At 41.2% G+C, this 13,743-nt stretch overlaps 2 protein-coding genes across 6 annotated transcripts in view; one reads left to right on the forward strand and one right to left on the reverse strand.

The window, feature by feature from the left end:
- PUS10 (pseudouridine synthase 10) overlaps positions 1-6,689 on the forward strand; it is a 34,843-nt gene extending 28,154 nt beyond the window's left edge. For all 4 annotated transcript variants that reach the window (XM_030446686.1, XM_030446687.1, XM_030446690.1 and 1 more), the window contains 3 exons: positions 1,008-1,150; positions 1,804-1,903; positions 3,538-6,689. In XM_030446686.1, the coding sequence (XP_030302546.1) occupies positions 1,008-1,150; positions 1,804-1,903; positions 3,538-3,576 (282 nt within the window). In that variant the 3' untranslated portion in view covers positions 3,577-6,689. The remainder of the gene's footprint in view (positions 1-1,007; positions 1,151-1,803; positions 1,904-3,537) is intronic.
- Positions 6,194-13,743, reverse strand: part of REL (REL proto-oncogene, NF-kB subunit) — a 32,084-nt gene continuing 24,534 nt past the window's right edge. For both annotated transcript variants that reach the window (XM_030446684.1, XM_030446685.1), the window contains 5 exons: positions 11,064-11,168; positions 10,537-10,749; positions 10,126-10,194; positions 9,942-10,016; positions 6,194-9,271 (listed from right to left, as the gene is read on the reverse strand). In XM_030446684.1, coding sequence (XP_030302544.1) covers positions 8,490-9,271; positions 9,942-10,016; positions 10,126-10,194; positions 10,537-10,749; positions 11,064-11,168 — 1,244 coding nt within the window. In that variant the 3' untranslated portion in view covers positions 6,194-8,489. The remainder of the gene's footprint in view (positions 9,272-9,941; positions 10,017-10,125; positions 10,195-10,536; positions 10,750-11,063; positions 11,169-13,743) is intronic.

A 13,743-nucleotide genomic window follows, 5' to 3' on the forward strand; every position in this document is an offset into this window, starting at 1 on the left:
GCCTCTCTTTCCCCCTTCCCACCCTTCTTCATTTCACTACTGTCATGCTATTAATGTACCTGGCTGCTGTTAGCCAAGGCAACAAATTATTGCATGACATTGACCTTCCAGTACACCAAATAAAAAAAGTAGTGAAGGGAAGAGGAGGAAATCTGGCACCCTCACCCTTTTCTTTGCCTTACTGTCTTTGTAAGGAGTTGCTCTTTTGTCCTGCAAGCTCTAAAGCCAGTCTTTCACAGCTGCAGCAGCAAGGAACTTGAAACATCAATGGAAAGTGCTCAGTGTAACAAGGACACTGTGTTAACAAGAGCTTTCTCCAATTGTTGATCAGGGATATCATACTGATGCAGAAGTGTGTTCAGTTTTTGTTGCATTGAACTATTTCCTGTCTTGGTCATGAAACCCTTCTCAAAGAGTGGGCTTGAGCCATTACCCTTTAAGGAGACAACTGTTGTGAAGCTGTTTTTTAGCACAACCACTCACTTCCTGAAAATTGCCATTCAAACTGCTGTGTCTCATTTGGGAAATAGGGTCGGGAATTAACTTTTAAAAAGACTGGTGCAAGATCTTTCTTAGACTGGTGCAAGATCTAATCTTGTTTGTGGGTTTTTTCCCTCACTTTTATTTCTAGGGGGTTGGCTAGAGTTTAGACAAAGCATTTTCTGGGTGGGACTTTTTTTATTTCTCTGATTGCCCTGAGGCTCTTAGTGAGCTTCTAAATCCTGGAGTCATTCCAGCAAAGGACTATGGAGATTTCAAGGTTATTCCTCTATATTTGTGATTCCATTAGTTTGTGTTCGTTTGAGGCTGTCTCATTTAGCCTTTGAGATGGCTCTCCTTGTTTCCTTTGATAAACACGGAAGAAATCAGTTTTGCCTCAATATTACCTGGCTACTGTAATACAGTACAAAAAAGCACAGTGATTGGTTAACAATAAACATGACTTACAGTCTGTGCAGTATGTTGCACATTTCCTTTTTCATTTTTTCTGTTACCTCTCATAACAGGAGTTAAAACTGGACCAGAAGACACCTCTGCGGGTTCTTCACAGAAGGCCTCTAGCTGTAAGATGTCGGATCATTCACACCATGAAATCTGAGTACATAGATGAGCATCATTTTCGCCTGCATCTGAAGACTCAAGCTGGAACGTATCCTTAGATGCCATTACCCAACATGTTTACAAAACAGGTTGCTGATTAGAGTAATGTGGGTAATGGCAATTACTGCTTTTATCACTAAATCCCTGTTTCTAAGTCCCCGCTCTTCAGCAGTCTTACATGCTCTTTTTTTTTCTTAATTTCACGTTCTAGGCTTTCATTTTCATACCTCTGTGCATGTGCATTTCTGCAATGACCACTGTGATAATCCTAAAGTATATAACTTTAAAAATTAATAAGCTTATGATAAGTTTAAAAATGAACTGGTTAGAGAAACTTAAGATTTTTCTAATTTCACTGAAAACTTTTCACCTTAGAAAATAAGCTTTTCTGCAATATTCAGTGCTCTGCAATGCACCCTGTGGATTGCTGCTGCTAACAAGCTAACAATCTTGTCATAAAGTCACTACTGACTTGGGAATAAACAGAAAATACAGGTCAATTGTGCAGTTTTTGGCATTCAAGTGAGAAGCCTGGAGTTAAAAGTCTTTTAAAGATGGATATGGGCTCAAGAAGTTGTTCACTGCAAATTGGCTGAGTAGAAAAAGATGCTATTTTTTAGTTTATTTTTCACCATACTCTTCTTTCTTTGTCTTTTGATTTCTTTGTGGTTAAATACACCTTTCTTTACCCAGTATTTCTAGCTACATAAAAGAATTCGTGCACGGAGACTTTGGAAGAACAAAGCCCAATATTGGCTCCCTACTGAACAGAACTGCTGACATTCTGGAGTTGGATGTAGAAGTAAGTTGTTTGCTATTTATCTTTCCTGGAAATCAATTAATGTAAAATTGAATTTGTGAGATGGTTTCAATGGAATTGCTCTAACTGAATCAACATTCCTTACCACAGTTAATAGAAAAATTGATGTTAATGCAATAATTGTGGTTTGTACTACACTGCCACATGTGGCAGGCTTCCTCTGCTGACTTCAGGTCCAGGATGGATGGCAGAACGTAAAATGAAATGGTGACAATTATTTAGCACCCACTAGAATAGAACTTAGAAATCGTTTCTTTTCAAAACTGGGTTGGATTAAAAACATGAGAGACTTGACTTCCTCTTTCAGTGCATGTTGAAACACAGCAAGAAATTTTAATCTGTTCACTTGCTGGAGTCAGATGAAAAACAAAATTTGTTTTGGTTAAACAAGTGTAGATACACAGATTAAATACTTAAACTAGTGGTTTGGCAAGGTTTATTTAAAATACAAGTTTTCATTTCAAGTAGGCAGTGATCAGCGTGCTTGTTCTCCTGCATTTCTGTGAAACTGCTTGTGTGTTACATTTTCCAGAACAGCCTTGCAGCTTTTTTTTGCATAACTTTTGTAGAATGTTACAGAAGGAGAGCTTCAATTCCTTCTGAACTCAGGCTTGGGGCTTGGGCTGATAAGCATTGCTCCCGTATTGACTGGTGTCTCTACAATTATTGGACATAACAGTGAAAGATGTATCAGGACTGGAAATAATTAGTCATCTTGATAATAATGCATTTTAGCTGAGTCCAAGAGGCTAATCTTTTGATGAAGTTGTAGATTAGGCAAGGAGTAGGTATGATTAATGTTGGCAGTCTGGAAGACAAGGCGTTTAATGCACTGTGGCGTGATCCTGGTGTTGTTACAGCAAGCTGTGATCCTGTATAGGGTGTGCTACACTGGGAAGAGGGTGAGCAACAAGTTTGTGCCTAGAGCGAGCTGGAGATGTGGCCTCAGGGAGGCTGGGGGAGAAAGACATAATCCAAGTTGTATAGTAATTATATTTGCTTCCAGTAAAGTGTCAGGCATGTTTTGTCCTTTTGACTTGTAGTCAGTCAGGATGACTGTTAATGATGTTGCTTAGATAATACCTGCCCATAACGCTTGTCAGCGTATTCTTTTAGTCTAGTTTTCCTTTCTCAGGAGGAAAATCTGGGGACAGGCGAAGGGTTTCTACTCCAGCCTTGCCTGAACAGCCCAATGCCTGAATATTTCCGTGGCATCAATCAACAGGTGATTTATTTTCACGTTGTACCAACCCGTCTGCAGGATGGGTAGAAGATGGAGATGGTTCACACGTTAAACAGCTCTGAGTGCTCTGTAAATGCGGCCCAACATCAAATGCTGCTGGGAAGCCACAGTACATGAGCTGGGGCTTTGCTTTATGTAGCAAGCCCAGATCCCAGAGAGCTCTCTCCAGGTGCACATGGAGCCACTAGGCCCAGTGACAGTTTCATGCCACTGTTTCCTGCTTGTCTTGTCCTGTCGCCCTTATCTTTACATTTTTTATTTGTTTCTTTCTACTCTTAGCCTAGAGCTGACAAGCACAGGGTTCTAATATGAAATCCCTTAATTTCTGTAAAATATTGTCTGTTGATTTTGACTTTCTCCCCTGCTCTTCTAGTCTGTTGACATTGACTGGCCTCCAGCACTGGATGATTAACTGTTCAAGCTGGGACAAGGCAGAAGCACCTCCTCTGTCAGCAGCTGATTACTGAACACTGCACTTTTTTACATCTGGGTAGCAAAGTATTTCAGTTCACATTTGGATCATGTTGATCTGGCAAAGGATACTATTACCTTGAATCAACTTTGAACATTCTGGAACAGGTAGTATGGGTTCAATCGCTGGCCTTATTTTAATTTCTTCTGTACATAAATGATTTTGGTAAGCTAGTGTATTGATCCTAAGTCTTTTTAGAAAAACAATTAAGAAAAAGATAAATGGTGTAATGTGCAAATGTTGTGCATTAAATATGCTTTCTGCAATATTTTAAGATGTTTCAATTAAAAATAGCCCTCCCTCAAGCCAGGTTTTCTTTTAAACTGTCAATATTGGATGCTGCAGCTTTCTTGACTGAATGCAGGTAGCACCAAGTTACCTGAAACCCAATCCTAACTTTTTCTGAGCACAGTTCATGCAGGAAATTCCAGAAATCAGGGAAACTGAAACCAGCAGTATAGCGTTTGGAATGAGGCAATGCTCTGCTCTCTGCTGATTGCTTTTTAGTCAGTATCAGTTTGAGGCAGATAAATTTGTCTCCCAGACAAAGTACTTTTCAAAGGGAAAAAGTTTTAAAAGGAAAACTTGGTACTTCAGGCCAACTTTTTCTTTTTTAAAAACATCAGCCATGCTTCCTGGAAACCACAGTCGAGACGTTTGGGTTCTCTGGCCTGGTTACAGTCCTCTTCAGGTATAGGATTTCCCCAGTTGAGTCACCATATATAAAAAGATTGGGAACTTCTGGCAGTGATGCATGATGGAAATCTGAATAACAATAGGAATACCAAGAATTTCAAAGTGCAAGAAATATAAAATGTTCCAAAGAATGTAGTTATTGAGAGTCCAGGACAGAGATAAAAAGCTTTGGTTTGTAGTGTAGTAATTTTTTTGTAGTACCTAGACCTGGAGGGATGCCTGGAAGAGCTGAACGTTGCCTAGGAACTTTCCTGGAACAGAGAAGACCTGAGTTTTTCTCTTTGCTCATGTGATTTTAAATGTTTCATAAGAAGCACCACCTACATCCTTTAGAAAAGCTACTGCTACACCTATATCCTGTTTATAGGATACACCTATATCCTGCTTATATTCCTACACATTAGGAAGATGCTTCTTCTGACCTTAAGTACAGAAGAGAGTTAAACTACTGACAAGAAATTAAGGTTTGGAATTTAAGGGCTCTTTGTTAATTAACATTTCAGAAATCAAGAGGGCAATAGTTGGCAGGAACTGCTGCGGGGAGACAGGGAGGTTTACTGAGTTGCTTTACCTTCAGTTTGTTGGTGCCAGGACCTCCTAATAGAGCAGCTGCATGACAGCTTCAGCTGAAGGCTCAAAAAAGGATTTATAAATTATCTTTAAGGAGGTCCTAAAAACTCATCTTGAAAAAGTAGTGTAAATACTACACACTCTGCCTGTGATGGGCTGTCAAACTTGTCTCATGTCATTTGTTTTCCTAGTACGGTGTAACAGAAGTACAGCAGTAGTTCAGGAGCTCCTGTTTTTCTAACAAGAATAATAGGAACATGATTCAGACAAGAGGTTTGGTGGTTGTGTTGGATTTTTTTTGTTTGTTTTGAATCTGAAAACTATTATGAGCAACAGATTCCAGGAGTAGCAGTCACAGATAATAATCTGTACCCAGAAAGGAAGTGTCATGTATGATGGAAAAATTAAGAAATTGAATTCAGAAAGCAAACAAAAGAGAATTTCAGTCTCGTATCGATGTGACTTCTTGAAACTCAAAATGAGCTAAAATGATTTATAAATTCCATAAGCTACTGTAAACAAGACTGTACTATAAACACACCAGACACAAAAAGAGGTGTTCTAAGGAGGAAAGAGCACTAACGAGGCAGAAGCTGAGAGAGCTCCTGCTGGAGTATAGGGACACGTGAGGTGCTCCAGTCCACAGCTCTTTCCACCATGCTGATGGTGGAGATCGTGTTAAGAATCAAAGTACATATAAACAAGGCCATAAAGATTACACTGAAAGTGCAGAGTCTGATCTCTTTTCCAAACAATGTACAGAGGTCCACCAAAAATTCCCAAATTGCTTATTTTTTATGAGTGTGGATTATCCAAAGGAGGAGGGGGAAAATATCTCCACAGCTCTTTAGCTTGTTATTGTTCAGGGATCATGTGAAAATATGAAAGTGAGAGATGTAATCTGCTTTTTAAACCAGATTAAAGGCTGGTTTTAAGTTTGCGGTTTCTAAGACGAGCTAAATACTAAGAGCTATCCTAATCTATAATGAATATTGCAGCAATAATAATGTACTTTGGCCTTCATTTTGCTTTTAAAAGTAAAATGCCTACTTATGGGTAGGCAACAAGGATGTTTTGTGAGAATAAGCTTTAATCTTGTTTACAAGGCATGTATGAAAAAAGCAAATATTTTCTAGCATGTTACATGAAAAATGCCAGGTGGTGTTCCATAGCACCATCCTTATCTACCCTGGAAGGACTCAAAATAAAGTTGTTGTGTTTCTCTTAAACAACTGATCACCTCTAACTTCCTCCCCCTGCTTTTTTTTTTTTTTTTTTTTTTTTTTTGCTGCATTATCTTAGCTGAACCTTTAGAAAGCTGCAGCTGATCTGGCAGAGCATGACAGCATCTGTCCTCTCTGCCCTTCCAACTCAAAGGTCACTTTGTCTGCCACAAAAAATTGGCTGAGTGCAGACAGCCCCCCACTGTACATATGGCTTTAGATTTTGTAGTGGCAAATGGTAACTGTGAGCAGAAAATACTCCAAATAGCATCAGGAGAAGCACCCCATATCCTACCTTCTTCCATTTCTCTGGCTTTCTTGCAGTGAGGGACATCAGGAATCTGAGAAGGTTGCAGAAGCTAAGTACTTAGTATAACCAGTTTTTTAATTACCAAACCAACTCGTTTACAAAGGAAAACAGAACTTTGAAAATATTTAATTATACAGTAAAAACAAATTGTACTATAAAGAGCTTTCTATGAAGTGAGTAAAATGTTTACATTTAATATACTTAAAATTGAGAACTTCAAAAAAAAGAACTGAATAAACACATTTCAAGCTTTCTTTTACATCTCTTTGGTCTTTCTATTACTTAAGACTGCAACAGAGGGATGCAGAAGTGAAGGAAAAATGTTTTAAAACATGGCAATTCAATTAGTTGAGCTGTGTAGCTGGAGTTAGGGGAAGCAGTTTTCCAAACTTCATTTATCCCACACATCATTGGAGGAGCATATTCCCTCACACTTGGGAAGCCGCTGTAAGGCATTACAGCTGCAGCGCCTTATTGGAATGCCATGAATTACTGCAGTTAGTCATTGCTTTCCTACAAACCACAGAGGGTTTTTTGGAGCTCCTTTCTGCCTTGTGTACAGCTACACATCTCACATGGCTTTTTTGATTGGGGAGTTGCAGGGTTTTGGGGTTTTTACATATATCCAAGTATGGGATTTTTTTATTGCTTCTTTCTATGATGCTGTTTTATGTTGGTGAACATTAATGATTAGATTCTTAAGCTTTATCTGCCATACAAACCAGCTGTATAACTTAAGAAATATTCACCTATTTATTGCTGTGTTGCTTCTTAAAAAAAATAAAATAATAAAACAGCAAAGCCCTATAACACAGAGTAGAGTGTCTTACTGAGTCAGTGACACCCACGCAAGCTGTCCCCAAACAGCTTGCAACTCAGGCTGAGAACAAAAACTGAGAAGCAAGTGGAAGGGAGGAAGTTCTAGTTTCTGATACAGAGATTAGCAGAGTGTTTTTAATTAGTACTGACTGAAATGGCCTTAAGTGGTTAGTCGAGTGCACCTAGATGAGGCTGTACTAAAACTGCCCCTGGGTGTGCCCCAAAGCTTTTCTTGGGAGGGGATGGTGGGGAGGCAGGATCTGAGCTGCCTGTTGAGCAGTCACTTGCATAGCAGGAAACTGCTGGTATACCTGAGGAGAGGAGCAGTAGACGCTTCAGCTCAGCGTATTTCTGCTGTTCAAAATCACATACACATTGCAGCTGCACCCCCTCACACACAAAAAAAAAATTAAAAGAAAACAAAACAACTTCCAGAGAAATAACAGTGTGCTCCATTCCTAAAGCAACAGGGGTCTGCCATTTAATATAGTGCACTTGGGATGAAGTGCAGAGTCCTCACTTTCTGTTCATTCTTTTGTGCAGTGATTGATGTACAACAGAGCTGGACTATTTAAAAACTCAAACCTTCCGGTCTTTTAAAAATATATCTAACAATGACATAGTCATTAAAAAAATTTTCGAGTAGATTTGCCTTCAAAGCAAATGGAGTGTGGTGAAAACGTGGAAAATCAATGCAGGGTCTTGTTTTAGGAGAAGGATATGTTACATGAAAGAGGGTAAGGAACCTACACCTGTCAAGTAAGTGGAGTAACTTTAACATAATTAAATGAGTCTGAACTAGAGTGCCCGTGTGCCATTCTCCGCCCCCCGCCTAATTTTTCTCCTATCAAAATTTAATTTCCATAGCAAAAATGGTTATTTTTCAAACAAGTTTAACCCTGTAAAGTATGTGAAACTTTAACCCTTCTGGAGATGCCAGCTTTTACAGTCCCCACAGGTAAGGAAGATTTAAGTGTTAACACTTAAAAATTCCCTTTTCCAACAGTGGAAAAATATGCATACAAGGTACTTTTAAGGTACAGAACCCCAAACTCCCACCTCTTTTCTTAACGGGCACCAGTCTTTGGGCTTTAATATATAACCTGAAATTATAAGATGAAACTTGCATAGTAACATTTTGAAAAGAGAAAGCAGGGGCTCCAGAAGGGTAAGTTCCTCCTCTTCACACAGCTTGGAAAGCGCTACGTACCCGCTGGCAGCCCGGCAGGGCTGGCTCAGTGGTTATAGTTTTGTAAGATGCTATCCAACTGGAGAGACTGATAGAGCTCGTCAGGGTGGACACCATCGGTGTCATAGAACTGGTTATCTGCAATGCTATTCGAGTGGTTTGGGATGGGGTGGGTGGATAGTCTCGATTGGCTTAAAACTTCTTGGTCTAGATAACCGTAAATTGTCGGGTCAGCTAAGTTAGGCTGCGAACTAAAAGGCGTGCTGCTTGGGGCCGCTCCTGGAGGGCAAGCAGGAGGCACCTGATGGAGCTGCTGCCTGGGATTGCTGGCATTCAACACTCGGTTAAACTTCTCGAAGTTCATACTGGCACAGTTCATGTCATCGGTCTCCATGCTGACAATGCTGGCTGTGGAGATGCTGGCAGCATGCGCCTGCTGCACGATGCTGTTACTCGACAGGTTCTGCGCGTCTGCAGCCGACGCCGGCACCGTTCCCATCCCGTTGGCGGCGCAGAAATTCCGGTAGAAGCCCGAATCCTTCTCATCAGGCCAGCTCAGGGGGCTGTCGCTGAAAGTCAGGAGAGAGCTGCTGCCCTGAGTAGCATCAGGCTGAGGCACATCTGCCACAAAGCTGTTCTGGGGGTGGGTGCCGAGCAGGCTGCCGGCCTGGGGGGCTGAGCTGAACAGCTGCTGCCAGTATGAGGAGAGTGAGTCTGGCTTCCCTGTGCCCCCCGGAGCCGATTGGATCTGGTTGCATACAGGGTAGATCTGACTGGTGTTGGATAAGAACCCTGGCATCATCGGTGGGGATGAAAACATCTTTGGTTCTATGGAAAAGAAAGATGTGACTGTGTTTTAAAGACATCTTAATTTTTTAAAAAATGCATTTTATATTTCTTTTAATTACAAACAGTAAAAAGCAAAACAGAAACAGTGCTATCTTAGTAAGAGTATATGTGCATCTGCACTTGCTTAACTACTCTCACAGGCAGACCCTGGATTTCTGGACAGCACCAAGACAGCTATCCCCCTTTACAGCAAATGCTGAAGGTGAAACACACATTTAAGTATAAACCTGACTGTTTTCATTTGTACAGTCAAAAGTCCCAGAGAAGGTACTTTTAGAAATACCCTCAAAAAGGAAGAAACCTCCAATACTAGAATTTCAAGGAAAAAGGAGGGAAGACCAGAAACCAGGCACAGGTTTGAAAGACTGAGTACCTGATACAGAGAAAAATCAGTAGTTATATAAATTAAGGCTAAAAGCAGGCACTGCTTAAAGATGAAGAATGTGTAGCCCCCTCCTGTGCAAAGGGGGTGTTGCAGCATGGCTGAGGCTCTGAGAAAAACCTGGAGGAGGAAGAGGAGGAGGGAAAGCAAGATAGATACTGCTGCTGTCTTGAGAACTTCAGTGCCCGCCAGAAAAAGACCCTGCAGCAACTGGACACAATCTGTTTCAAACCACTGTTGGACTGGGACGTGCATTCAAAAACCTACCTGTCTTAATCAGCTTCCCTTCCGAAGTGACAGTGGGGAATGGGGATACTTTGGGCCTTTCTGTTGCATTTGATCCTGCGATGGAAGAAAACGTGAGTTTGCACTGAATGTTTGCTTATATAGAAAGCAACTCCATCTAAATGTGACTCCACTCTAACAAGAAAAAGACAAATATTTTCCTTACCACAGTCCTGTATGAGCTTTTGCCAAGCCAAGGTTGATCTCTGCCTTTTTGCTTTATTGCCATATGGATCTACAGAGAAAGGCATGGAAGGAAAAAGTGTTACATTTCTCTTTGATATAAATAGTAAAGGAAGTTTCTAAAACTTTTACTAGTGGCCCCTAATTTTAGCAAAATGTAGTTAAAAGAAAACATTTCAGATATGACAGCACTGGCCGAGACAATGTTATTAACCGGGATTCTTGATATTTTCATTAAAAGAGAGCAAACCGACTCCTGTTTCTTCTAAAAACAAAAAATCTACTTTGCATAAGCCCTGCTGTAGAATTTTTACCAATTAAGTTACCATTTATTATCCATATGAGTTCAGCACTGGTAATGGCTTTTCAGAAACTCAACTAATTGGAGCCATACCCTTTTCATCTGGTAGGTATCTGAAATCCATAGGTTCACTGACTTCCTGGTCTGAAGGTCTTCGCAGCTGCATCTTCACTGTGACGGGCTCGGTGATGTCTCTGAGAAACGGGGGCGTTCTGAACACAATCGCAACTTGACGGTGAACATCAGCTTGTGAGAAGGAACCTTTGGCCTCCCAGTTGTCCAAGACAAATCTGACTTCTATGTCATCTAGTCCATTAGAAACAGAAGATGCTTGTTAGACTGAAGAAGAAAACTGAAAACTTGTGGCAGAAAAAAAGGGGGAAGGGGAACAAAGAAAGGAGGCTGACCCAGAGTTCAGATGGAAAGTAGGTGGCTCGACTTCAAAAGCACTGAGTATCTTGCAGAGGTGCTGAGAGCCCTTGAACTGGGAAGCTGTTCTGCCCAGCTACCAAACCAGACCACTTACACACGAGGGTGGTGAAGGGCTTTCCTTCCCCAGCTATCAAGTGGTAGTGTCAGCCATTTGGGGCAGAGAAAAAGAAAAAAAATTGGTTGTTTACCTTTCTGGACTTTGTCACAGAGTAGAAATATTTCATCCCCGCCTTTTACACTTCCACAGTTCTTGTTCACACGACAAATTCTCAATTCTGCTGTATTGGGGGCTCCTGGAAAGGAACAGGCAAATTTGATGAGAAAGTAACTTCATCACTTCTGACAATGAGGTGATGGGAGCTAAAGCACATGAAGGGAAGGCAGCAGCTGGAGGAGTGTGACACCCCAAAATCCACACTAAACAAGTTGCTCCATAGAAGAAATTCAGAAACAAAGCTCTTGGCTGCTCACCTCTGAACACAAGATACCAGCGCAGCTCTGCCACTTACTCCCTAACAATTCTAGTGGCAATGATGTTATGTTGCTTGGCCCTGCTGCCCTTCAAGCTGTAGAATACAAGCAGTTCCTTGAGGGACTGATTACCAGTTACACTCATGCTTCTCAGGAACAAGCTGGGCTAGCAAGTCAGAAAATTTCCCTCTTAGAGCATCACACATGCTTGGTCATCAAACCTCTCCTCTGCTCATCTCTCCATGTATTTGAGGACAGGTCTAGGAATCTAACATTCGTGCCTTTACTGAGGGTAGCAGATTTCACCCCAGAATGTTCAAAATTCAACTCCAAGCTGTAGACACATGGACAACAATCATGAAAGCTGGTGAGAGATCTGCCCTGTACACAACCTCTGGCAGCACTATAGGTCACAATAAATTAGCCACTACCCAAGTTTGCCCACTGCATGCATAGAACCCATCAGTTGCGGGGGACTCATGCAGGATGGAGACAAGCACTACTTGACCATGTCTGGACCAGCAGTTTTCCTGGGGGGGTTGATACAGACAGGAATGAAGAGTCCCCCCCTTGGGGATTTGTGGGGTTTGCTACAATTTATTTAAAAGGGAACTCATGTCACGATATAGTGATGCAGATGCAGAAGTAAGAACAAACAAAAATGCCAGAATGGAAAAACTCTTTCGAATTTCAAGGTCAGCCCTTGTGCCTCCACGCTGTGTTGATGCTTCTAAGCACATACAAACTTTAAGACCCTTCCTTCATGTAACATATGAAGTAACTGAGCTTGTTTCTCTGCTACTGTCTCATTTACTGCACCCCTCTAATTCCACCAGAACAAGACTACACTGTGCCATAATGTTCTCTTCTCATCTTCTTACATCAAGACATCAATTCCACATGTTCTTAAAACCCCTGGAAGAACCCGGTTGCCACTTTGCAACCCAGAAACCAAACCTCTTACCACCACAGCAACACAAGGCTCCACCACCACAGGCTCCCTGTTTCAGGCACAGAAATGAAACACAAAACCAAAGCTCAAGGTTATCATCCTCATATAAAATATTAAGATGTCTACTTTAGACTCTCAGATTGAGTCAATTCCTGCTGAGTCCAGGTAGATGGTAGCACAACACAGACTGCTTAAAACAGAACTCATGCTAACCTCAGGCCAGACCCAATTACGTAGTTACTATCTGCAGCTATTACTATTATTATTATTACTAGAAGAAGCGAGTGCCTCATTTACTACATGACACTGCCACTTCACTTGATGAATGAATCAGAAACTTTGAAGGGAGGGGAAACAAAAGAAACCCAGAAACAGCACAGGATCATATGATTGACAGTGTCATGGTGTGTTTTTCACAGGAAGGATAAATTAAGAATTTCAACAAGAAGCCTAATTTTACCTTTGTTTCACTTCTCTGTGCTTGAACGGCACTCAGTGTGCTTCTAACAGGTTTTAGGGAAGGTCTCTTAGGCTGGAGCTTCTTGATAGGGCTTTTATTTTAAGGAGAGTTTAGAAGGAAGGATGAAGGAAAGACAGACAAATGCCAGCAAACATGGATGTGCCACTCTGTCAGGCCCTTGACTCCTGCCCGATTCCTGTTCCTCGCTCCCTGAAAGACATCCCTGGTAACAAATCCCTAGAAAAATGAGTTTCTCCCTCCAAATCATGTCCCTTTCAACAAGAGCAGAACACATTCCTCCTAACCTCATTTCTCAGAAATGGTGAGCTGCTTCATCTGACTCTTCCCTAGAGTTCTCAGTATGGTACGATGCAAAACTTGGGAAATTTCTGTTCAAAACCAGTTCAGGTTTGAAGTAACTGAAACCAGAAGCTGCCTGGAACACTGGATTTTACCAGCTTGCAGTCTGCTAATGTGCCTGCCCCCATAATATGTTAACTTTGTTCTTATGTACCTCTACTATCCAAAGCAGGTGGAGACTATGAAGTATTAGAAAGCAAAGAAAAAACTAGATTTAAAACGTTCAGTTTTCAGAAAATTGAATAATTTTATTGCTTTTGATCTGGGCAGATCTGTGAAAGCTTGAAATCTCACGACCTAGGATCTCCAAGCCCATTGTACTGTACAATTTTATCTTTTATCTGATGTTATCACCTGACCTTACCCAGTTCAGTCTGACAGAGCAGGTTTAAAAAGGCTGAGATTTAAAAAAGAAATTCAGATCTGAAACCACTGTTCCAGACAAAAGCAGCTTAATTTTTATGATTTGTGGTTGCAGCTACGCATCAGTTTATTTACACCACTGCTACGTTACATGGAGGATTTTAGATACCTCTGGTATATCAGAAGCTGCCCACATACACCCACACTAAAACCCCACACTTCCCCCCACAGAGCTATCTGTCATCTCAGCAGCTTAGCAAAG

The sequence above is a fragment of the Calypte anna genome, chromosome 3 (assembly GCF_003957555.1).
Source record: "Calypte anna isolate BGI_N300 chromosome 3, bCalAnn1_v1.p, whole genome shotgun sequence".
In the NCBI taxonomy this organism is placed as follows: Eukaryota; Metazoa; Chordata; class Aves; order Apodiformes; family Trochilidae; genus Calypte; species Calypte anna.